The sequence below is a fragment of the Trichechus manatus genome, unplaced genomic scaffold, assembly GCF_000243295.1.
Source record: "Trichechus manatus latirostris isolate Lorelei unplaced genomic scaffold, TriManLat1.0 scaffold00108, whole genome shotgun sequence".
NCBI lineage: Eukaryota > Metazoa > Chordata > Mammalia > Sirenia > Trichechidae > Trichechus > Trichechus manatus.
Genome location: NW_004444044.1, coordinates 154,691 through 182,166, shown reverse-complemented (window position 1 = coordinate 182,166; position 27,476 = coordinate 154,691). Strand labels below are relative to the sequence as shown.

The window sequence follows — 27,476 nt, the reverse complement described above, 5'->3', positions numbered from 1 at the left end:
ACCTCTGACTCATCATTGTGAAACTGAGAAATCATTTATCCTCTCAGCACCTCAGAATTCCTTTTCTGTGAATGAGGATAATGGGTAAACCTTCTCTTGCTTCACTGAATTGTTGTGAAGTTTAATTAGATAATGTTTGCACAGTCCTTTGAACTCTACTAATTAAAGTGATGTGTAAATACTGTGCTACCTTTTATCAGAATGCCTTGATTGAGCCATTTCATAGTGACTTAAAGATGACTATGATAGGAGGACCCATAGGGAAGGGATTAATTTATTCTTTTTTAATTTATGTGAACTTAATTCTGGGATCATCAAGTGGACTTATGAAAAATACCCAGTTGGAGCTCTAATTGGTGATAATAAGGATATATCCTCACACTTGCTCAAGGGGTAATGGTTATACCTTCATATTAAGGAAAACGTAGCTTCTTGGGTGTAGGATAAAGCCCTGTGTGCTTTAGATGTTAGTATTATTTATAAATTGTTATTTCTGTTCAGCATGTTTGCTAAGACAGCGCTGGTGATTTATTTCCTATTTTCCATGTGAGGCATCACGAAACAGCAGATTTGCAGTCACCTGATAAGAAAGACATAACCCTTGAAGTAATATTATTCTTAGTAGATCATCCATTGGTTAGTCTACTTAATCAGTCAAAGAGATTTCCATCCACAGCAGAGAAATCTTAGATGAATCAGAAATCTCACTTATTTCCCTGATGAGGATATTTTATTCTAAAATAATTGTGCCGATTACTTTTGATATTCTGCATTAACAGACCTTTTTCTTCTGCCACACATAAATTCGTAGATGGATTAATTGGCTTGTGGAAAAAACAACAACAAGCCTATTTCCAGAAACCTGCCTTGGACTTTAGTGTAATATATTGCTAAATATAATTTACTGTAAATATAATTTGCAGATTATATTTGTAAGCTAGATTTTTTTTATGATGACATTATAAATATGTAACAATTCCATTCCAGATATTACAGAATGGCTCAGAATTTAAAGTTGATATGTTTTACTAGAAACCTAGACAATAAATATGAGAGTTTTGAAAAGTAGTAAGTACCAAATTAGAAGTTTGCAACAGCAAATATTTCTGTAAAATCTAACATCTAGTTTATTGCACTTGTAATGTTTCTTATTCTTTGTATACTTCAGGAATGCATCTGCTGATGGACCAGCATAACAGAAAAGTACTTTAAACTGTTATAAACTTCAAATTCAGAGTCTGATGCTTGTCTTCTGAAATATACGATTACCCCAAATTCTTATTTGAGCAATAAGAGTAGAATTACAGAGATATTTCAGATCCTTAAGGTCCTGGTTGGGGACTTGAGAAAAGTATGAGGGTGCCTTAGTATACTCCTAGGGCAGACCAGGTAGTGTTGATATCTAGAAGAAGGCAAACAAGTATTGCTTATTTTGATCTAAAGGGATTAAAGAAAACCGAACACAGATATAAGATAAAGAATACAAAATACAGATGTAAGAAGTAAAATATACAGCCTGAGGAGACACTAAAGATAAAATATAATTTGAGTTTGCTACTATAGGGAAGCAGGGAGTGAATATTCCATTTATGCCTAAGGTCCTGGATGAATCTGTAGCCTACCCATTGGGATTTTTGAAAGGGAAGATGTATGTAATAAAAACTGGTCTGTTCTCTGTTAGCTTTTATCTTTCCATAGCCTCTGGTTTAAGAGGGTATTGTGCAAGTTTGGATAGAAGTTTAAAAAGGTCAATCTGAGCCTTGAGGGTTCAGCCCCAATAATCCTGCCTATACCAGTAAAAGTTTTACCCATAAACACTCTGGCACCTCTTTAAGATCGTCAGTTTGGGCTTTTTTTCGACACAAAAGTACTAGTAAGTCAACGTCCAAATTAGCTATGAGCCTGTTACGTATAGGGAGTCCTTAGGATTTGAAGAAAGAGACCATCAGGCTGTCATTTAACCGGGCAATTCCATTTTCACAATACATCCTTCCCTATCAAGTTAACAGATGTGGTATCACAGAGGAGAAAAGACTGTACCTTTGATATGGGCCAGGACACGGGCAATGTCAGGGGATTATTAAAGATACTCACCTCCTGAGTTGCTTACTGCAAGGAACATGTTAAGTAAGAGTAGTAGGGTTTAAGATTAATAATGCAGTACTTGTATCAATGAAAAACTTGCAAGATTGTCCTTTAATGTGAGGAATTTGTCCTTGAGAATTAAAGGATAATGTGGGAAATTGGGCACTTGATTACTCCTCAAAGCATTTTCATTGTTCGCTTATTTCAGAATTTGTTCGTTTTTTGGCCAGTGTTCTTTCTGTTTACAGTATCTACAAGAGTCTTTATCAAGACATTCCTTCTTCTTCGTGTTTAATGGTTGGGGGGCATTTAGTTTTATCTATAAGACCATAAATTTATTCTTTTGTTGTTGTTCGAAGGCTCTTTCAAAATGTTCAGCAAGGTGCTGGAGGTCTGAAAATGGGACTGTTTCCCATTTTCGTTCTTCTAGCATATTAAATCTTCTATTTCTGGCTTAAAGTCATTCACAAAAAGTGAGCAGAGACCTGTGGTCACATCTGCATCAGAATTTATGTCTGAATGCTGCCTCCCAATATTAAAGAGCCTCTCTCTGAATTCTCCAAGGGATTGATCCTTTCTTTACTTACAGGACTGAATCAGAGTCCCATCTATGTTCGCAGGAATGATTTTGGTGATAACTTCCAAAAGACCTTGCCCAACATCTGCAGCTTTTCTAAACCTCTCTGATTTCTTATGCAACTTGTGGTCTTCTAATTCTTCCATTGGATTCTATTTGCATCTGAATGTATGAACTAATTGATAAAGATCTGAGAGCCCTGGATTATGTGTTCCTAGACTATTTTTAATTCCTCTTCAAATTCTATTTTGTCTAGGCTTTGGAAAATTTTTAACACTGGATTTCAGCTCAGAACAAGCCTTGGTCTTAAAACCAACAGTAAGAGGTTTTTCCCTGTTATGAGGGAGTTTATCTTTCTGAGGTGACTGGGCTTTGGGGGTTTCTGGCCAAGGAGAAGGAAAAGGGAACAGCTAGAAGGAAACAGAGGAACATAGGCTGAGGGAAGAGGAATAATAAGATAAATGCCATTAGATTCATGTTGTCATTTGGAGGAATCTAAGAGAGATTATATTGTTTTTCGCTTTTTTCTCCTAGGGAATAATTTTGAAATCTGAATACTTTTGTTTGCTTCCTCATGCCAGTTAAAAAATGCATATCATTGGCTATTTGGAATTTTATTCCTTTATTATCTAAGGCACACTTCAAACGAGTATTTTAGTTTTTATGAAGAGTTGATCTAAAGCCATCTTTAAAAAAATGGCTATTGTAATTCTAAATTATCCTTGGTAAAATTATGCCATTTAGAAAGATAAATTTAAGAATTTGAGTTATGCTGTGAATACATACAAGAAGCAGGAGTCTATATCAGAGGAGGGATGGGCTTAGGTTTAGATTCAGGCAAATCCAGGATAGCCTCCAAGTGGTCAGTTGAAAGTGTCACTTTTGTACCTTGTGCTTCAGCCTAGTGGCTGAGCCTTCTCAATTGCAAACCTGATTAATTTACAGTTCCCCACAGGCAAAAAGGTTTGGAGAAGTTTCACAGACAAAACAACACAAGACTGAGGAAAGTTCTCATAAAATTTTGTTAATTGACCTAAGGCCATGTTTTTCCAAAGGATTTTCCAAAGTTCTGCAGAAAACTGCTGAGCCTCTCAGTTTTCAGGGTCAGATTGAGGAATAGATTTATCAGGCTACACTCATCCTCTTCCTGTGAACTTTCCTCTGATAGACATACAAAAAAAAAGGCAAAGACAGAGACGAATGGTGTTGTTAGTAATGAGATTAATACCAAGGATGAAAGTTCTTCTAATTTGATCAGATAATCAAAGGATTCCTTAAAAGGGTTACTTCTTCCTAGAAGACAAAATAAACTCAGCATTTGAAGAGTTTTAACTAAAAGAATTAGGAGCTCATCATCACAATCTGAGAGACCATCTTCCCCCCAACTCTCCACATACACACACAATAGCACAAGGCTCAAGGGGCCACAGATGTGTGGCAGTTTTTGAGTTGAGTCTTGGAACATGAGCTAAGAGACATTTTTGATTAGCTCTTCATGACCCTCAAAATTGTTGACTGCTAACTCCCCCAAAATATCATGCCAACAACCCATTGATCACAAGTCTGAGTTTATATTTACTGCAGTGTGGGAGATCTTTGCCCTGACAGAGTCTTATTACCAGTGGTGTTTTGGAGCCAGCTCCTTGGCTTGTGAACATCTCTTCCCCACGCCATTGTTCAGTGATGCCAGTTCGTAGTTTGAAGTCAGCCATGGAAATCACCAAATACTACAAATCAGATTTTTTTTTTCCTGGAGAGCCACTTTATCTTAGCAACAACTTGTGGATATAGGAGCAACGTTGGGATATTTATGACATGTTGGGTTTTGTTTTAAGGCAAATATTTTAATGTGGGGGCTTGATTAGAATTGGGTAAGAATTATGATGTAAAATTTAGAATTGGTGCGGACAGTTTTGAAGCAAGGGTGTCTAGGAGTCTTGGAGAGTAAACAGTCATTTGAAACTATCTACTGAAAAGTCAGTAAGTTTGATGTTCATTAAAATTAGTTTTTCAATAAGTTCTTCAGCAAGGGTTAAGACAATACACAATACTGAGGAAGCCAGCACAACTTGTACAAGTCACGGAAGCTCCATAGACACATCCAAATTCCCGGAGGGACTAAATTGCTGGGCGGAGGGCTGTGGGGACCGTGGTCTCGGGGAACATCTAGCTCAATTGGCATAACACAGTTTATAAAGCCTGTGAGCAGCCATCTAAGATACTCCACTGGTCTCACTCCTTTGGGAGCAAGGGAGAATGAAGAAAACAAGATACAAGGAAAGATTAGTCCAAAGGACTAATGGCCCACAGCTACCACAGCCTCCACCAGACTGAGTCCAGTATAACTAGATGGTGCCTGGCTACCATCACTGACTTCTTTGACCAGGATGACAACAGAGGTTCTTGGACAGAGCTGGAGAAAAACGTAGAACAAAATTCTAGCTCACAAAAAAAGACCAGACTTCCTGGCCTGTCAGAGACTGGAGACACCCCGAGAGTATGGCCCCTGGACACTCTTTTAGCTCAGTAATGAAGTCACTCCCTAGGTTTAATGTTCAGCCGAAGATAAGACAGCCCCATAAAACAAAATGAGACTAATGGGGCACAACAGTCCAGGGACAAGGACTAGAAGGCAGGAGGGGACAGGAAAGCTGGTAATAGGGAACTCAAGTTTGAGAAGGGACACTGTTGACATGTCGTGGGGTTGTTAACCATTGTCATAAAACAATATGCGTACTAACTAATGAGAAACTGTTCTGTAAACCATCTAAAGTACAATAAAAAAAAGTTCTTCAATGATAAAATTATTTGTAACTTTTATTTTTCTGGGCAAGTGCTTTCTGGAATAAAAAAAGTCATGTTGAAGAAGATAGTAGAATAGTAAAGTCATGTTAATGTAGACAGTAAACTATGTGGGTATGAATGGTTACTGTTCTAACATATAATGCTTGAGCCTTCAGATTATATAAGAAATTAGGTTAGGTTTCCATGGAACTATCATAGCAAAAAGATTTTCAACCCATAGGAAATTTTCATTTGAAATCAATGTAGATTTTTAACTTCAAAATATATATACATATATTTGTTGTCGTTAGGTCCCATTCAGTCAGTTCCAACTCATAGTGACCCTACATACAACAGAAGGAAACTCTGCCCAGTAGTGTGCCATCCTCACAATAGTGCTATGTGTCTTAGTCATCTAGTGCTGCTATAACAGAAATACCACAAGTGGATGGCTTTAGCAAAGAGAAGTTTATTCTCTCACAGTCCAGTAGGCTACAAATCCAAAATTCAGGGCGTCAGCACCAGGGGAACGCTTTCTCTGTCAGCTCTGGAGGAAGGTCCGTGTCATCAATCTCTGTACAGCAACCTTAGGTCCAAAGGATGCACTCTGCTCCCACCACTGCTTTCTTGGTGGTATGAGGTTCCCATGTGTCTCTGCTCGCTTCTCTCTTTTATATATCAAAATAGATTGGCTTAAGACACTATCTAATCTTGTAGTCCTCATCAGTATAACTGCTGCTAATCCATCTTATTACATCATAGTGATAGAGTTTACAACACACAGGGAAATCACATCAGATTACAAAATGGTACACAATCGTACAATACTGGGAATCATGACCCAGCCAAGTTGACAGATGTTTTGAGAGGACACGATTCAATCCATGGCACTATGTAAGAACCTATTGCAGCCACTGTGTCAATCCATCTCGTTGAGGGTCTTCCTCTTTTTCCATGATCCTCTACTTTACCAAGCATGATGTCCTTGTCTAGGTACTGATCCCTCCTGATAACATGTCCAAAGTATGTGAGACATAGTCTTGTCATCCTCGCATCTAAGGAGCATTCTGGCTATACTTCTTCCAAGAGAGATTTGTTCGTTCTTCTGGCGGTCCATGTTATTTTCAATATTCTTCAGCAACACGGTAATTCAAAGGCATTAAGTCTTCTTCAGTCTTCCTTATTCATTGTCCAGCTTTCACATGCATATGAGGCAACTGAAAATACCATGCCTTGGGTCAGGTGCACCTTAGTCCTCAAGATGACATCTTTGCTTTTTAACACTTTAAAGAGGTCTTTTGTAGCAGATTTGCCCAATGCAATATGTCATTTGATTTCTTGACTGCTGTTTCCATGGAGGTAGATTATGGATCCAAGTAAAATGAAATCCTTGACAAATTCAGTATTTTCTCCACTTTCAGCCATAATGATTTTTAATTAAGTATGGCACCTGGTCACATTTATACATTTATCCCCTTTCATATCCTTCTTGCTACTTATAGTCTATCATCATCATTCCAAAGTGACAACCTTCTAACTATTCTATCCAATTTTATGTCATTTACAAATATGGGTTATGCAGCTACTGCTGTATGAAAAATCATCCCAAAACTCAGTGGCTTTAAATAACAACCTTTTTTTTTTTTTTTTTAAATTTCTGATGAGTCTGTCATTCAGCTAGCAGTTATGGTGACTTGGCTTGTCTCTGCTGATCTTGACTGGGCTTACTCAAGCATCAGCCACCAGCTGATAGGGTGGTTGAGGGCTGACTCATCTAGGATGGCCTCAGCTGGGAATGACTCAGCTCTCCTACATAGGCCTTACATCCTTCAGTAGGCTAGCTTGTACTTGTTCTCATGGCCATGACAGTGTTCCAAGAAGACAGGAAGCATATAAGATCTTTGTAAAGATCAGCCCTACCCCTGGTATAAGTAGGGTGGAAAATGGACCTAAGGGAGGGCAAAGATAAGATAACCGACACAATGCCAATGTGTTGTTCTAAATTGTTTGTAAAAATTTGGAAAATTATATGACCAAATACTTTTCATAGAGGACCACAATAGACCTCTTTACACATGCATTGACCAATAAATACCTTTGGAATATGTTTTTTAACCAGTTGTAACACTACCAATAAGTATTTTCATCCAGCCCACATTTTTCCATCATGTTAATAAGGCTTCAGTTTAAAATTTTATCAAATTTGATGCTGTAATTAAGAAATTATCTATAGATTTCTGTACATAAATCATTATTGCATTATTTATAATAACAAAATATTGGAAATAGAACGGAGAAAAATAATTTATTATCATGCATATAATAAATTATTTTATACAGCTTTTAGTTTTCAAATAATTAATGAGATAGGAAATGCTCAAAACTTAATTTTAATGACAAAAGTGGTAGGATACCACTTTTTTTTTTATTGAATGCCAAGAAGAAACAGGATTCTATGAATATCTTTAGAACAATATTCAGTATCAGACAATCATATGGTCTACTATGCCAGGAATGACAAATTGAAGAGGAATGGCGTTGTGTACATCGTCAAAAAGAACATTTCAAAATCTATCCTGAAGTAAAACACCGTCAGTAATAGGATAATACCCATACGCCTACAAAGAAGACCAGTTAATACAACTATCATTCAAATTTACTCACCAACCACTAAGGCCAAGGATGAAGAAATTAAAGATTTTTACCAACTTATGCAGTCTGAAATTGATCAAACATGCAATCAAGATGCACTGACAATTACTGGCGGTTGGAATATGAAAGCTGGAAACAAGAAGGATCAGTAGGTGGAAAATATGGCCTTGATGATAGAAACAATGCTGGAAAACGCATTATAGAATTTTGCAAGACCAACGACTTCTTCATTGCAGGTAAATTTTTTCAACCACATAAACGGTGACTATACACATGGACCTTGCCAGATGGAATATGCAGGAATCAAATCGACTACATCTGTGGAAACAGACAATGGAAAAGCACAATATCATCAGTCAGAACAAGGCCAGGGGCCAACTGTGGAACAGAACATCAGTTGCTCATATGCAAGTTCAAGCTGAAATTGAAGAAAATTAGAATAAGTCCACAAGAGCCAAAATACGACCTTGAGTATATCCCACCTGAATTTAGAGACCACCTCAAGGACAGATTTGACGCATTGAACAGTGATGACTGAAGACCAGACGAGTTGTGGAATGACATCGAGGTCATCATACATGAAGAAAGCAAGAGGTCATTAAAAAGACAGGAAAGAAAGAGAAGACCAAAATGGATGTTGGAAGAGACTCTGAAACTTGATCTTGAACACAAGTAGCCAAAGCAAAAGGAAGAATGATGCAGCAAAAGAGCTAAACATAATATTTCAAAGGGTGGCTTGAGAAGACAAAGTAAAATATTATAATGAAATGTGTAAAGACCTGAAGATAGACAACCAAAAGGGAAAAACATGCCTGATATTTCTCAGGCTGAAAGAACTGAAGAAAAAATTCAAGTCTTGAATTGCAATATTGAAGGATTCTACAGGGAAAATACTAAATGATGCAGGAAGGATCAAAAGAAGGTGGAAGGAATACACAGAGTTACTATACCAAAAAGAGTTGGTCAGCATTCAGCCATTTCAGGAGGTAGCATATGATCAAGAACTGATGGCACTGAAGGAAGAGGTCCAAGCTGCACTGAAAACATTGGCAAAAAACAAAGCTCTAGAAATTGACAGAATACCAATTGAGATGTTTCAACAAACAGACACAGCGCTGGAAGTGCTCACTTGTCTATGCCAAGAAATTTGGAAGACAGCTACCTGGCCAACTGACTGGAAGAGATCCATATTTGTACCCATTCCAAAGAAAGGTGATCCAACAGAATGCAGAAATTACCGAACAATATCATTAATATTACACACAAGTAAAATTTTGCTAAAGATCATCCAAAAGCGAATGCAGGAGTACATCGACAGGGAACTGCCAGAAATTCAAGCTGGATTCAGAAGAGGATGTGGAACCAGGGATATCATTACTGATGTCAGACGGATCCTTGCTGAAAGCAGAGATTACCAGAAATATGTTTACCTGTGTTTTATTGACTGTGTCAAGGCATTCAACTGTATGGATCATAACAAATTATGGATAACATTGTGAAGAATGGGAATTCTCGAACACTTAATTGTGCTCATGAGAAACCTGTACATACACCAAGAGTCAGTCATTTGAACAGAACTAGGGGATACTGTGTGGCTTAAAATCAGGAAAGGTGTGCTTCGAGGTTGTATCCTTTCACCATACTTATTCAATCTGTATGCTGAGCAAATAATCCAAGAAGCTGGACTATATGAAGAAGAACGCGGCATCAGGATTGGAGGAAGACTTATTAACAACCTACGATATGCAGATGACACAGCCTTGCTTGCTGAAAGTGAAGAGGACTTGAAGCACCTACTGATGAAGGTCAAAGATCACAGCCTCTGGTATAGATTGCATCTCAACATAAAACGAAAATCCTCACAAATGGACCAAGAAGCAACACCATGATCAATGGAGAAAAGATTGAAGTTGTCAAGGATTTCTTTTTACTTGGATCCACAATCAACATCCATGGAAGAAGCAGTCAAGAAATCAAAGGATGCATTGCACTGGGCAAATCTGCTTCAAAAGACCTCTTTAAAGAGTTAAAAGCAAAGATGTCACTCTAAGGACTAATGTGCACCTGACCCAAGTCAGAACTGACTGGATGGTACCTAACAACAACAACATGGTAAAACCAATAAAAAGAATGAATTTCTATGTACCAGGACAGGAAAATAAGGGAAGGAATACTTCTCAAGCACTGATACCTCTTTGATTATATCATTTTGTGACTGAAGAGCCTATCAGATATCTACAACTATTTTGGCCATGAGCATTTATTTATAGCCTTTAAACTCTTAAAATTCATGTCACAAGGTGGCATTTTAGCTATCTGGAATTCTTAAATGGATAGTTTCAAAACTAGAGGAAAGCCTCTAACAACACAACAGGCGGCCCTCTTCCTGCAAGGAATACACAGTATGAAAGTAAATAAATCACCTACCAAACAGCTGCCCACCAGCTGCCCACTAGGGTCATTGTGGCAGAATAAAGATGGTCACAGATTCTTTGATTTTCTTTGCACCGAGAAGTGGCGTCTCTATTCCTTCCTCTTGAATTTGGGTGGACTCTGTTACTGCTTGACCAATAATATGTGTCAAAAGTGATATTGTGCCCATTTCCAGGCTCTTGCCTTAAGAGACTGGCAACTTCTACTTCCTTTCCTTGGAACACTCACTTTTAGAAAGCAGCTGGCAGGACGTGAGAAGCCCAAGCCATATGGGGAGGCCATGCGTATGTGCTCCAGTCAACAACCCTAGCTGAGCTCAACCCTATCTAAGCTCTCAGCTGACCACCGGCATTAATTGCCAGCCATGCTGGAGCCATCTTGGATGCTCAGCCTAGTTTTGTCTTTAGGTGACTCCAGCCTTGGCCACTATGTGACTCCAGCTACATGAAAAACCCAAGCAAGCTCCATACAGTCCAGCCCAGTTAACCCACAGAGCCATAAGCATACTAATAAATTGTTGTTTTAAGGCACTAAGTTTGGAATGGTTAGTTGAACATTAAAAACAAAACAAAACACTGAGACATTAGCCATTGTTAGCTGGCACTCTTGCATTTGAAACAAAATTTGAAAGTAGTTAGAGGAAACAGGTGGTGACATAAGATCTCTGTAGAGTTACCTTTCAAACTGGAATGAAGCATTGGTGAGGAGAGCTTCCTATACCTTACACCTTTCAGCATCATATACAAAGATAATGAATCAGAGAAACCAAGAAAAAAATAATAGGAAAGCTCAAGATAGAAGTTCGTGTTTGAGTTGCCCCATGTGTACGACGCTTTGCAATTTACCACAACCCTGGGAAATACGTATTATTATTATCCTCATTTTTTATCTTTCCTTCTCCCTCCCTCCTTCCTTCCTTCTTTTCCTCTGCCTCCAATTTCCAAGTTTCTTTCACTCTGTGCCACTCCACTCTACCTCAGCAGAAGCCTGTTCATGTCTACAGTCTCCCCATGCTCTTTATAGTACATGAGATACAAAAGGATGCTGCTCAAGGTTGCATCCATATATAGAAAAGTCAGGTAAGCTGTCTTTCAGAGGGCAATTCCTGGGAGGATATTGTCCACAGAAACCTTCATGTGCTACCTTAGTACTCTTTGTTCTTCTGCTTGATCAGAAATGATCAAAATGCAGTTGGCCTCATCCTTAGAAGCTTTGTATTTTGTGTATTTTTTTAAAACCATGACAACAAAAATATTAGCTGTATAAACCTTTGTTATAATCAAAGGCATAGTTTAAGTATTATACAGAGTGTTTCACAACTTTGGTTTACTTTCAGGTATTCCCAAGTTGATTACATCTGATATGGTTAAAGAAGGCGCAGCTGTGATTGATGTGGGCATCAACTACTTCCAAGACCCAGTGACAGGAAAGACAAGATTAGTGGGAGATGTGGACTTTGAAGGTAATAAACTAAGTTTTTTTTGATAAATGAAGAAAACAGATTCTACTTTGCGTGTTTTGATAGTAGAAAGAGAAACTGTTTATCTGAGGCGGCATTGTTAACTTATTAATCACAGGGAAAAAAAAGTAATCAAACTTGTTTATTGTCTCCATTACTTCCATCCTTCCTTCCTCCCTCCCTCCCTCCCTTCTTCTCTCCCTTCCTCCTCCCTTCCTTCCTCCCTTCCTTATTTCCTTCCTTTCTTCCTTCTTTCCTTCCCTCCCTTCTTGAGAGGTAAATCTAATTGCACCATTAACATCTGGTTTTATGAGTTCAAATTCCTTGTAGTGCAATTTTTTTAGTGAAGGAATTCAGCTAGCCTTTGTTGACCTGGACATTATTTAGTTTTTGGAGTATCATCTTACTCTATACTTAGTCGTTCATATAATCTTTCACTCTAAGAGCCAGGAAGGATCTTAGGGTGTTTGCTAACGCTAGCTCTATTTCAGATCTAGGCAGCTCTCTGCTTTATAGAATTGTGCTTTAAAAAGAACAAGGAGCTAGCCTACAATGTCTATGACCAGCGAAGGAGATAAGGCAGCTAATGTGTAGTAAACTAGTACTAATCCAGTCCCTTCTCTATGCAGAGCAGGAAACTGAGCCCCAAGAGAGAGGTTTTTTTTCAGATGCGTGATCCCTAATCCAATTTTATTTCCAATATCTCTATCAGATGTTTACCTGAATTTCAAGTTCTCAGTTTATGGGAGTCATAGATATCTATGAAGATATAAAAATAGTGAAGTAAGTGGAGACATTTTCATATTAGGAATATTATATTAAACCAGTCATTCTGGACAAAAAATTCAGGGCCATGTCAAGAATTTTATTTGTTATAGGTGTATCCTTAACAACAAACTGAAAGGAATAGATTACATGATTTTCTAAATAATCTAAATTTTAAAATTTCCGCTTGGAACCCAGTCATCAGTTGATGGTTTACACAAGTCTTACCATGGTGTTGAATAAAATTGAATATTCAAGTAGTCAGAAATGCCCTAGGATATTGGCAGCTTCTTGGGTATTGGCCCCATGTATGTTAGAATCTATGTGCATCAGGTACCAGACCCAGATAAGCAACCTGAGCCTGGCGTGAAAAAGAAGAAATAGAACAAAGCCTGAGAACACACACATACAACATTCTGTCTCTCTCTGTCTCTCTCTCCCCCTCTCTCTCTTTCTCTCTTTCTCTCTCTCTCTCTCTCTCTCTCTCACACACACACACACACACACACACACACAGACTCCTCAGGGTGATGCATGTGTGAGTATATATTAGCTTGTGGATGCTATGCCCCATCATCCCTTATCAACATCCCTTATAACGCACTGCTTTTTCCTTTCAACGTAGGTTTTTGAGACGGCAGACTCATGTTTTATGACTCAAAGCTAGTTCTACCTTATTTTTTCTGACTTTAACAGGAGTGGAGGAAAAAGGAAAAGAGAAGAGGAATCTCCTGTATACTTGCTGCTGATTTGGCTAAATCTAGAGGGTTGTGCACTTGGACTCATACCTTTCATGATTTTTTTCATTCCTTCAATAAATATAGAGTGACTGCATACTCTGTGTTAAACACTGGGGATAGAATGGTGACTAAGGGCAAAGTATGGATGTACGGTATCAAAGTACATGTTGCTGCCCTTATAGGCTCTAATTCACAAGGTTTCTACCATTTACGGAGCTTCCAGTCTAAAAGGGGTGGCTCTCCATGTAAATGTGTGTGTCTATCTGTGTATATGTGTGTGTTGTGTATACATGCTGAACTCTTAGGAAATTATCTTTATTTCATGTTTCATATTCAACCACTAAAGTTAGATGTCAATAATTTATTTAAATATTTCAACTTTCTCAACTTGAAAGAGTAAGGGTAAATTTCATTTTTAAACTTTTTTTTTGCGTTGTTATTCTACTTCTTGATATTATAGCTACTGTGTGTTTATTGCAAAATCACCACACACTTATGATGCACTCAGATAACATGGACTACATGAAATAAGGGATGTTTGAGACAAGAAAAACAGGGATGTTTATAGTTTACAACCTTGACTATGCTTGTGGGACAAGCATACCTAGCAGTTCACCAAGTTTTATAAGACTCTTCTCATCTGATATGTCATTGGTCCCAGAACATTTCTATGCTTTCTGATTTTTAGTTAAAATGTTTTTCTCGTGAGGGTATTCTGAAAATATTACAAAAATGAATACTTCTTGGTGGGTGCATATACTTAGTGTCACACATGGATATGCACTTTAGGTCGTACACCCCTCAACCTGGGAATATCTGTGCAAATTGCATTTATGCATATATAAGTATATAGTGAAATAAAAGAAAATGGAAAAGAAAACATAAATATATAAGATGAAGAGGAAAGAGCACTGGGCTGGGAAACTGAAGCCTGATAACGTAGCAACCTCTCTGACTGCCAGTGGTATCAGCAGGTAAATGAGAGGGATGAATCAATGGCCCCTTCCAGCTCTAACACTTGATAATCTTGGACATTCAAAGAGTGCTACCAAATTACTTGAAAACACAGATTCTTTCGAAAGGAATGTCAGGTTTTTCCAGTCCTTTCACAAAACACGCCCGTATGATTGTTAATATTACCTAGCTACTCTGCTGGTTCATGAAGGCATTGTACTAAAGAAGACCTGGACTTGGTGGAAAAAAAAAAAAAAGGCTTTGCCAATGAGACCATGACTCAGCCACCTGTAGGAAGACGGAAGTGATAGGTTTTGACATGTTGCTCTTCAGGTTGGGTTGTTCATCAAGACTTAACCTGAGGTGAGGGATGATCCCCCAACTGAGAGGGAGGAACTTTAACTTGGGTTATGCCACAAAACCTAAAGGTAGCATTTGGCTGCAAATTGCCACAAGGAAAGTGTGGCTGCTTTGTGAGTATCGGTGAAAGTTTCACAATACTATAGCCAAGATAAACAAAACAGATGTGGGTAAAATCAAATGTTGAAGTAACTTATCCTTACAAAACACTTTAGCTCACTAATAAAAGAAACAAGATGACTCATTTCAAGTAGATTACATGGATGAGAATGATCTTTGAAGAATAATTTCATCAATGACCCCATTTTGGGAATCTTGGAGCATTTAGATAATTTCAAATTCAATAATGTATAAAACCAAGGGCCATTTTATCTATTCTGTTTTTAAGAAAATGCAGATACTTATTTGTAATCTTCTTCATTATTAGATGTTTTGGCCTCAATTTTGACAATTTTTTTTTCTTTCAGCACTTTAAATATGTCTTTGCACTGCATATTTAAACTTTCTGAGGAGAAATCAGCACTTAATCTTATTGAGGATCCCTCGAATGTGATAATTTGTTTTACTCTTGCTGCTTTCAGGATTCTCTCTTTATTGTTGGTTTTCAAGACAGTGATTATAATGTGTCTCCATGTGGATCCCTTTGGCTTTATCCTACTTGGAGTTTGTTAAACTTCTTGGATTTATAGATTCATGTCCGTCAAATCTGGAAAGCTTTCTGCTATTATTTCTTTGAATATTCTCTCTTTCCCTTTCTCTCTCACTGCCTCCTGGGATTTTCATGTGACCTGATTTTTAATCAGGTTCCTTTCTAAAGAGAGTGATATTTTATACCAGGTAAAGCATGAAAGTCACATCACCACTTGCTGTAGTTCTTGACAAAAGAAGACTTAAAAATACTCGAAATGTTTCTTTTCAACTTTAATGTCGGGTATTTGTTTTGGTTTAGATGTAATCTCCTCCAAAGCATGTCTTCCTTCATCTACTATGGTTTCCTGCTCTCTTTTTTCTTTGTTCCATTTTCTCCTTTTTTTTTTTTTCCATCTTTATCCCCCTCCAGAGCTCAGAATAGTTGAGAGAGTTGTGTTGTGGTCAAGATTAGAAGTGGCATGAAGAGAACAATTCTCGTCCCTCCCTACACCACTCCTCGAATAATCTCCTACCACCTCAGTCACAAAATTGCCAATATTTTTGGAAAGGTGGCAGACAAACCTAGTAGAAAATTACATTAAGAGTAAGGAAGGTGTGAGAAGCTTTCTTCCATGTAGATGTCTTCTCAGGACAGTTGGAGTTGTTCTTCCTGTAGTAATAATTGTTGTTGTTAGTTGCTGTTGAGTCAGTTCTGACTCATAGTGACCCCACATGTACAGAGTAGAACTGCTCTATAGGGTTTTCAAACCTGTGACCTTTTGGAAACATTTTCCTAGCGCTGTCTTTGAAGTGCCTCTTGATGAGTTCAAACCACCAAACTTTAAAATAGTCAACCACCACCCAGGGATGTCTTAGTAATATTAGTTAGTATTTGAGAAGTGCTTACAATGTGCCAGGTACCGTTCTCAGCCTTTTACATAAACTATTCATTTAACTCTTATAATAACCATATAAGGTAGATATTATTATTATCTCCATTTTATACAGGTACATGAAGCCTGAGGACCTTGCCTGAGATCACACAGTAATAGTGGAACGTGTGTTTATAGCTCACTATGTACCTTCTGCACTCGTAACTTCTACCGTGTATTATCTGCATTATACTGTACTTCACTTGGTTGATACCATTTGGGACATGAAATTACTTATTTTATCCACCCACCCCCTCTGGATCTATATAATAGCAGTTTTAAAATTGCCTAAATGGCAGTATTGGTGTACAGGCAGTCCTCATTTTGCATGGTTGTGATATGCTCAGATTTCAGTTACCAGGGTTCAGTTCACTAACACCAGTCCCCCAACAGTGTGACTCAAATTTAAGTTATTACAGTACATTAACTAACGATGAGTAATTGCATAAATCACAAACTTTTCTGCTAGCTCTTTAGCCCACAAATCACTATGTAAATAACCAATGTGCATCATGATCAGTGACTAGTCGCGTCACTTCTTTCAAAGTCTGTTGGTGGTTGGTCTCTGCTGTTTTTCAGTCCAGACAGCAGAACATAGTTGTGTCACCTCTTTGTCTCCCACTGAAAAAGCATGTGACACTTTACAAAAATGGTTAATTAAAAGAGGGAATTCCCAACAAAGATTAAAGTACAACAAAGAAATGAAAAGTAAAAATGTTGTAAGTGACATTTGAATTGAACGTAAATGGAGCTGTAGAAGAAATAGCTGACTGTGGAAATGTTCACATTACTGCCATTTGAGAGACTCTGAATATGCAGCCAGAAGAACTTAGTGAAGGCAAACTTATCAACATAAATGTGATGAAAAGGCTGAAGATGTCCCAGAGGAATTGATGCCAGCATAAAACTTCACACTAAAGACATTCTTGCAGATACCTCATGGCATTGAAAGGGCCAAGGATAAATGTTGGAAGCTGATCCAGACTTAAAAAGGAATATGACAATCCACCAAGCATCGAAAAGATGCTCACTCCATATGGTAAGTTATATGAGGAGAGGAAGAAGGCAAGCACTGTTCAAACTACTTTTTACAAAGAAATAAGACACTTTAATTCTCAATGTTTCTAATGTTTTAAATCGCACTGTACTAAATAAATATTGGAGCCCTGGTGGCTCAGTGGTTAAGAGCTTGGCTGCTAACGAAAAGGTCAGCAGTTTGAATCTACCAGCCGTTTCTTGGAAACCCCATGGGGCAGTTCTGTTCTGTCCTATAGGGTTGCTATGAGTCTGAATTGACTCAAAGGCAACGGATTTGGTTTGGAAATAAATATTATCTTTACTATTACTTTCATTTCCTTGTACATTTATAAACCATAGTAAGAGAGTTTTTAATGCTTTGACAAAAATTTGAACAAACATTATTTTCACCATTTTAAGATGTTTTTGCACTGTTTAAACTTGCATGATCATTTTTATGGTCTTACACTACTGTGAAGGGTAGTGGTGTATTGAACTAGACTGTTGAGCACTGCCTTCATTTATCTCTATGGCCAATAAAATTCATGAAACTACTAGTCATATAGTTCAAACTTAAATCCTGCCATAATTGCCTCTACTACATGATTATTAAATTGTGTTTGATTACAGTATTACTACCCAAGCAATATTACTACCCAACTAGGTTGTTCAATGTTGGAAGTAATATTTGCTTAGCACCTTTCCCAGAGAATCACACACTGATGCTTTTCCTCAATATAAATCCAAATTAAGCCTCCCTCGTAATATCATAACACTCTCTGGTGTTCTATAGAATGAATAGTTATTTTAAGTTATTACTATATTGAAGTGCTATTTTATTTTTTACTGAGTCTCAATTATAGAACTTAAGATATATCATCATTGCTCCCAGCCTCTGACAAATACTTAGCATCCCTCTTCAGTTACCTGACCACACCTCCCCCTCCAACTTAAGACACAAAGAAACATTATTTAAAAGCAACAGTAATAAAATTGTTTTGTATAGGTTTGAATATCTAAGAATTATATTTTCATTGCTAATAATCATACAATGAATAATCTATCTGAAAAACATAGATTTGAAACAGATTGTTTTTTAACAGGGAGACTTACCTCCCACCTGGAATTTCTTTTAACCATTTTCTATTGATAACTATGAAAGAAACTTTATAACTTTCTGACAAAGAAGGTCATATTCTCAAAAGATAGAAACAAAAAATTATGCAGTATGGATGGCAAATTGCTCCTTCTGAGTAACAAATTAGGAAGCAGTCTGTAGTCCTAGACTCAGAAGCTCATAATTACACTGCTTTATAATAGGAATTCACCGAATGGAATTGGTCAGATGAACAATCTAATTGATGACTCCCCCGTGCTGTTAATTCACTTAACCTCTCTTACATTGGTGTACTGTCAGTCTCATTTATTTATACTTCATAGCTAACACAGACGTTTCTATAATCTTTAAAAGCTTTAATAGCTTTGCTTCAGTTTTATGATGCTTTCTGCAGGGGTTGGAGGTGAAATAAAAGGAACTGGAATGTCTGCTCCCTATTCCTTACTGTCTCCTCCCTGTTTTCCAACCATGACCACGCCTCTGAACTCATTAGCCTAAACCAGCAGTGAATAAAAAGATACTGGAAGACCTGGTGAAAGGAAGTAAAGAGATAGGAAGGAAGAGTGATGTATAGACAGTTTTCTCATGATCAAAATTATAATTTCCAAGAGTGACTCTTACTCCACTGACTTAATGTTATAGGATATTAAATAGAAATTATAGAGTTAAGTTTAAGGGTACATTATATTGTTGATGAAACTAATCTGAATTATGAAAGTTAAAAATATTTTATGGAAATGAGAGAATATCTAAAACAGCCAAAATTATTATTTTACTGTATATCTATATAGATAAATATCAATAATAGATATCTATCTATCTATCTATCTAGCCCTGGTGCACAATAGTTAAGCACTCAGATGCTAACTGAAGGGTCAACAGTTCAAACCCACCAGCTGCTCTGTGGAAGAAAAAATCAGCACTCTGCTTCTGTAAAGATTTCAGCCTAAGAAACCTATGGGGCAGTTCTACTCTGTCACATATGGTTGCTATGAGTCAGAACTGACTCAACGGCACACAAAAACATCATATATGTATATATATATATATATATATATAAAACAATGAGCAACAACTACATGTGTGTGTGTATGTATGTGTGTATATATATATATATATATATACACATATATGACATATATACATATAGTTGTTGTTAAGTGCTGCCAAGTTGGTTCTGACTCATAGCTACCCTATGTACAACAGAACAAAACACTGCCCAGTCTTGCACCATCCTCAGAATCGCTACGCTTGAGCCTATCGTTGCAGCCACTGTGTCAATCCATCTCGTTGAGCATCTTCCTCTTTTTCACTGACCCTCTACTTTACCAAGTATAATGTCCTTCCTCAGGGACTGGTCCCTCCTGATAACTTATCCAGTACGTAAAACGAAGTCTTTCTGTCCTCAAGTCTAAGGAGCATTCTGGCTGTACTTCTTCCAAGACAGACTTGTTCATTCTACTGGCAGTCCATGATGCATTCAGTATTCTTTGCCAACACCATAATTCAAATGGATCAATTCTTCTTCAGTCTTCCTTATTCATTGTCCAGCTTTTACATGCATATGAGGGGATTGAAAATACCAGGCCTTGGTCAGGCGCATCTTAGTCCTCAAGATGACATCTTTGCAGTTTAACATTTTAAAGAGGTCTTTTGCAGCAGATTTGTCTAATGCAGTATATTGTTTGACTTCTTCACTACTGCTTCCATGGGCATTGATTGTGGATTCAAGTAAAATGAAATTCGTGATAACGTCAATATTTTCTCTATTTATCCCGATGTTGCTTATTCATCTAGTTGTAAGGATTTTTGTTTCCTTTATTTTGATTTGTAATCCATACTGCAGGCTGTATTCTTTGCTTTGCATCAGTAAGTGCTTCAAGTCCTCTTCACTTTCAGCAAGAAAGGTTGTATCATCTGCATAACGCAGGTTGTTAATTAGTCTTCCTCCAATCTTGAGCTGCGTTCTTCTTCATATAGTCTAACTTCTTGGATTATTTGCTTAGCATACAGATTGAAAAATGTGGTGAAAGGATACAACCCTGGTGCATACCTCTCTTGATTTTAAACTACCCAGTATCCCCTAATTCTATTCGAACAACTACCTCTTGGTTGTGTACAGGTTCCACATAAGTGCAATTAAGTGTTCTGGAAATCCCATTCTTGGCAATGTTATCCATAATTTGTTATGATCCACACCGTCAAATGCCTTTGCGTAGGCAATAAAACACAAGTAAACATCTTCTGGTATTCTCTGCTTTCAGCCAAGATCCATCTGACATAGCAATGATAGCCCTCATTCCATGTCCTCTTCTGAATCCTGCTTAAATTTCTGGCAGTTCTCTGTTGATGTACTGCTGCAATAGTTTTTGAATTATCTTCAACAAAATTTTACTTGCATATAATATTAATGATGTTGTTAGAAAAATTCCACATTCTGTTGGATCACATTTCTTTGGAGTAGGCACAAATATAGATCTCTGCCAGTCGATTGGCCAGGTAGCTGTCTTCCAAATTTCTTGGCATTAAATAAGTGGGCACTTCCCATGTTGCATCTGTTTGTTGAAACATCATAGTTAGTATTCCATCAATTCCTGGAAACTTGTTTCTCACCAGTGCCCTCAGTACCACTTGGACTTCTTCTTTCAATACTATCGTTTCTTAACATATGCTACTTCCTGAAATAGTTGTACATTGATCAATTCTTTTGGTTCAGTGATTTTGTGTATTTCTTCCATCTTCTTTTGATGTTTACTATGTCATTCAGTGTTTTGACCATAGAATCCTTCAGTATTGCAACTTGAGGCTTGAAGTTTTTCTTCAGTTCCTTCAGCTTGAGAAATGCCAAGAGTGTTGTTTTCTTTTGGTTTTCTCACTTCCAGTCTTTGCACATTTCATTATAATACTTGCTTTGTCTTCTCGAGCTGCCTTTTGGTCAGCTCTTTGACTTCACTATTTCTTCCATTCGCTTTAGCTACTCTGCGTTCAGGAACAAGTTTCAGAGTCTCTTCTGACACCCATTTTGGCCTTTTGTTTATTTCCTTTTTAATAACATTTTGCTTTCTTCATGTATAATGTCCTTGATGTCATCTCACAACTCATCTGGTCTTTGGTCATTAGTGTTCAATGTTTCAAATATATTCTTGAGATGGTCTGAAAATTCAGGTGGGATATACTGAAAGTTGTACTTTGACTCTTGTAGACTTGTTTTAATTTTCTTCAGCTTCAACTTGGACTTGCATAAGAACAATTGACGGCCTGTTCTGCAGGCCTCTGGCCTTGTTCTAACTAATAATATTAATCTTCTCCATCTTTTGTTTCCACAGATGTAGTCAATTTGATTCCTGTGTATTCCATCACCAGGTCGTTGGTCTTACAAAATTCTATTATGCGAACTTAGGCATCATTTCTATCACCAAGGCTGTATTTTACAACTACCGATCCTTCTTTGCTTCACATTCCAGTCACCAGGAATTATGAATGCATCTTGATTGCATGTTCGATCAATTTCAGACTGCAGTAGTTGGTAAAGATCTTCAGTTTCTTCACCTTTGGCCTTAGTAGTTGGTGAGTAAATTTGAATAATAGTCATATTAACTGGTCTTCCTTGTAGTCATGTGGATATTATCCTGTCACGGCGTTGTACTTCAGGATAGATCTTGAAATGTTCTTTTTGAAGATAAATGCAACTCCATTCCTCTTCAATTTGTCATTCCTGGTAGAGTAGACCAGATGATTGTCTGATTCAAAATGGTCAATACCGGTCCATTTCAGCTCACTAATGCCCAGAATATTGATGTTTATGTGTTCCATTTCATTTTTGACGACTTCCACTTTTCCTAGATTTATACTTAGTACATTCCATGTTCCAATTATTAATGGATGTGTGCAGCTGTTTTTTCTCATTTTGAGTCACACCACATCAGCAAATGAAGGTCCTGAAAGCTTTACTTCATCCAACGTCATTAAGGTCAACTTTATTTTGAGGAGGCAGCTCTTCCCCAGTTGTATTTTGAGTGCCTTCCAACCTGAGGGGTTCATCTTCTGGCACTATATCAGACAATATTCTACTGCTGTTCATAAGATTTTCACTGGTCAGTTTTGTCAGAAGTAGGCTGCCAGGTCTTTCCTCCTAGTGTATCTTAGTCTGGAGGCTCAGCTGAAACCTGCCCATCCTGGGTGACCTTGCTGGTGTTTGAAATGCAGGTGGCATATCTTCCAGCATCACAGCAACACCCACACCACCACAGTATGACAAACTGACTGATGAGTGGTGGATATATATATATATATGTATATATCCTGGTGGCACAATGGTTAAGAGCTCGGCTACTAACTAAAAAGGTCAACAGTTCAAATAGAGCAGCCACTCCATGGAAACTCTACGGGACAGTTCTACTCTGTCCCATAGAGTCACTATGAGTCGGAACCGACTCAACGGCAACAGGTTTAACTGGTTTGTGTGTGTGTGTGTGTGTGTGTGTGTGTGTGTTTGTGTATACATGTATTTTTTCTATAGTTCCTTCCAGACATGTTGTATATGCACATTTTAGATAGATTTGCGTATCTTTGACTTACATACTTAAACTTCTATCAGTCATTTTCCATGCTGACTTCCCCTCTTGTTGATCACCCATTCCATCTTATTGAACACTTAGTTTGTTTCCACTTTTTTTCTCTGAGTAGTATTAAAGTATAGATTAAGCTGCTGTGATAAAGGGACACCAAAATACCTTAACTCAAACAAAACAGTTTCACTCTGTACCATAAATGTTTGCAGTTAGGCAGGCAGGCAAAGGAGGTAAGCAGCTCTGCTTTATCCAGAGGCCCAGGTTTCATCCATCTGACTATTCCACCTGAGTGTTGTCCTGATCCACACAGTTGAAGCTTAATTGTCTCCTCCTCCATGTTACAGTCCACTGGTAGGTGAAAGAGAGAACTAATGACAAATGGCTTCATCTTTAAGAAAATTGATCTAGAAGGAACATACATCACTTCTGCTTACATCGTATTGATTTGAACATGGTCATATGGCCACACCTCGTAAAGGAATGTAGAATCCATAGTCTGTAGATGGATGGCCATATTGATTTATAAGTAACACTGTGTTTAATACCTGTTATAATTTATATTATTACTTCTGTATACTGGGTATTTTCTTAGGATGGATTAGTTGGGTTAGGGGATCAAAACAAATGTAATGTTGCTAAGAGAATGATAGTTGATGGTGTTTACTAAAAAAGTCTGGAAAACTGATAATAAGGACCTTAGATGAGTGTTTGTAAGCATGGGGTAATAGAGTTCCAAAAAGTGTAGTTAATGTTCCACTGGTTGGTACAGGAAGTGATTTTTGATATTATACAGCAGTACATAGACACCTCAGCTTCTTTTGCTGGGTTTTGGCTGGCCTTGCCATACTACTAGTCTGTTCTCTGCAGGGAAAACTGTAGTATATGGTGCGGTAGTCACCCAAAGGCTCACTTTCCCCCAACCATTAGCCAGTCCTCCAGTGCTCCAGTTCGTCTACTGCAACTGCTCCTCAACAGTTTATCCTTTAGGCTTCATCTCTCATTTATGGAAGCAGACTGCCACATCTTTCTCCTGCAGAGTAGCTGGAGCCCTGGTGGCACAATGGTTAAGCACTCAGCTGCTAACCAAAAGGTCACCAGTTCAAACCCACCAGTTCAAACCCTCCATAGAAGAAAGATGTGGCAGTCTGCTTCTGTAAAGATTACAGCCTTGGAAACCCTATGGGGGATTTCTACTCTGTCCTATATGTTTGCCATGCATCAGAATTGACTTGACAGCAATGGATTTTGCTTTTGGTTTTTTTTGGATATGGTGGTGCAAATGGCTAAGTGATTGGCTACTAACTGAAAGGTTGGTGGTTTGAATCCATCCAGAGGTGCTTCAGTACAAAGTCCTGGTGATCTACTTCTGAAAGATCACGGCCATTGAAAATCCTATGGACAACAGTTCTGCTGACACACAGAGTCATCGTGAGTCAGAATTGACTAGATGGCAACTGTTTTTTGTTTTGTTTATGTAAGAGTTTGATATTATTTTCATCATCCCCTCAGGCTGACCACCCATGAGCCATATCTCTGGGTGGATGCCAATATGCTTTAACAAAATTGGACAGACTGCTTATATGATTGCCAGTTGACTGATATTTTACATCCATTACCCAATATAGGTGACTGGCCTTGGACTGTTTTATCTGCCATATTGCTCAACAAACTTTGCTCAGGAAGCTATGCCCATTTGTCTGACCAATCTATCCTGTGTTCTGCACATTGCCTTTATTCCTACTACACTGAGTTCAAAATGTTCCATGAACACATAAAAATTATATGAAATTCAGATTTCATTGTTCATAAATAAAGTTTTATTGGAACACACACACACATATACACAATGGTCCATGAAAGGCTTCTTCCTCTTAACACAAAGAGAAAACAGTAAGGATGACTCACTGGGTCTGCAGCCCAAACATTTGGAGGACCGATAATCCCTTGTTGTTTCAGTAGAAGCAGCCACTGGCTTTATACCAGACATGCTAGGTCTAAAAATCCAGCCCCCCTCCAGCTGAGCAGCCTTATGGCAGATCAAGGAAAGAGGGGAGACACTTATGCTTTCTCTGACATTTCTTGATTATGATGTTGGATAAAAACTCATGTGAGTAACAGTTCATCCTGTACGTAAGAATGTGAAGACGATTCTTTACTTGGGGGAAAAAAAATGACATTTCTTCATTCAACATCCATGTATCATTCAGTCTATCCTAAATTCATTCAGTTGTAAAAACCTCAGGAACAGTTTCCTCATTGTAAGCTTGCTTTCGAGTGGGTTTCAAAGCACAATCCACTTATTAATTCCTTCCTGTGGGGTTGGTTCTGTTGTCTTGGCTCAGATCTTATATTAACTCTGAACTTTCCATAGGTCAAGAGTATGCAGATTTGCAATAGAATTCATGTGGATAGTACAACTGCATCTATTTGTCTTCAATTGTAACTTAAACTGTTTTTTTATTATTCAATCATTGGTAGAGACAAGACACTTTTTGACCACTTCATGCCATTTGAAAATTGTACCAGGTCCCTTTGTAGCTTTGATTTTTTCTTAACTCTACCTTCACTGACCTTATTTTCAATTTTTTGATCGTTATTTTTTTTTTCAGTATAGCCATTCAGATTCTTCAAGTTAGCTTCATTCATTGATCATTCAAATATTTACTGAGCACCTATATGTGCCAGACATTGTTATAGACATTTGGCATAAAGCAGTGACCTAAACAGATAGAGTCCTCAACCACAAGTAGCTTACATTCTGGTTAGGAGAGACAGATAATAAACAAATATACAGATATCCACAATATGTATTAAAAAACAAAACAAACAAACTAATTGCTGTTGAGTCGATTCTGACTCATAACAACCCTGTAGGACAGAGTAGAGCTGCCCCATAGGGTTTCCAAGGCTGTAATCTTTACAGGCAGACTAAGGTGCACCTGACTCAAGCCATGTATTTTCAGTCACCACGAATGGATAAGAAAGCTGGACAATGAATAAGGAAGATCGAAGAAGAATTGATGCCTTTGAATTATGGCATTGGCAAAAAATACTGAATGTACCATGGACTGCCAGAAGAAAGAACAAGTCTATCTTGGAAGAAGTACAGCCAGAGTGCTCTTTGGAAGCAAGGATGGCAAGACTTCATCTCACATACTTTGGACATGTTATCAGAAGGGACCAGTCCCTGGAGAAGGATGTAGTGCTTGGTAAAGTAGAGGGTCATCAAAAAAGAGGAGGACCCCCAATGAGATGGATTGACACAGTGGCTTCAACAATGGGCCCAAACAGAGCAATAATTGTGAGGATGGTATCGGACCAGACAATGTCTCATTCTGTTGTACATGGGTTCACTATGAGTCAGAACAGACTCAACAACACCTAAAAACAACAACAATTTTCATGGAAGCAGATTGCCACATCTTTCTCCCATGGAGAGGCTGTTGAGTTTGAACCACTGACCTTTCAGTTACCAGCTGAGTGCTTAACCACTGCACCATCAGGGCTCCTTCACTATATATATGTTGTTGTTGTTGTTTTTGTTAGGTGCTGTCAAGTCGGTTCTGACTCATAATCACCCTGTGTACAACAGAACGAAACACTGCCTGGTCCTGCGCCATCTTCACAGTTGTTGTTAAGCTTGAGCCCATTGTTGCAGCCACTGTACCAATCCATCTTGTTGAGGGTCTTCCTCTTTTTCGCTGGCCCTCTACTTTACCAAGCATGATGTCCTTGTCCAGGGACTGATACCCCCTGATAACATGTCCAAAGTGTGTGAGATGTAGTCTCACCATCCTTGCTTCTAAGGAGCATGCTGGTTGTACTTCTTCGAAGACAGAATTGTTCCTTCTTTTAGCAGTGCATGGTATATTCAATATTCTTTGCCAACACCACAACTCAAAGGCGTCAGTTCTTCTTTGGTCTTCCTTATTCATTGTCCGACTTTCATATGCATATGAGGCCATTGAAAACACCATGGCTTGAGTTAGGCACACTTTAGTCTTCAAGATTACGTCTTTGCTTTTTAACACTTTAAAGAGGTATTTTGCAGCAGATTTGCCCACTGTAATACTCTTTTGATTTCTTGACTGCTGCTTCCATGGGTGTTGATTGTGGATCCAAGTAAAATGAAATCCTTGACAACTTCAATCTTTTCTCCATTCATCACGATGTTGCTTATTGGTCCAGTTGTGAGGATTTCTGTTTTCTTTGTTTTGAGGTGTAATCCATACTGAAGGCTATGGTCTTTGATCTTCATCAGTGAGTACTTCAAGCCCTCTTCACTTTCAGCAAGCAAGGTTGTGTCATCTGCATATCGCAGGTTATTAATGAGTCTTCCTCCAATCCTGATGCCCCATTCTTCTTCATATAGTTTCTTGAATTATTTGTTCAGCATACCA

The 27,476-nt window shown here is 38.0% G+C and overlaps 1 protein-coding gene across 1 annotated transcript in view; it reads left to right on the top strand.

Annotated features, from left to right (window-relative positions):
* Nucleotides 1-27,476, top strand: part of MTHFD2L (methylenetetrahydrofolate dehydrogenase (NADP+ dependent) 2 like) — a 181,141-nt gene that overhangs the window by 137,563 nt on the left and 16,102 nt on the right. Inside the window, exon 7 of the mRNA XM_004383311.2 lies at nt 11,868-11,993. Within this exon, the coding sequence (XP_004383368.2) occupies nt 11,868-11,993 (126 nt within the window). The remainder of the gene's footprint in view (nt 1-11,867; nt 11,994-27,476) is intronic.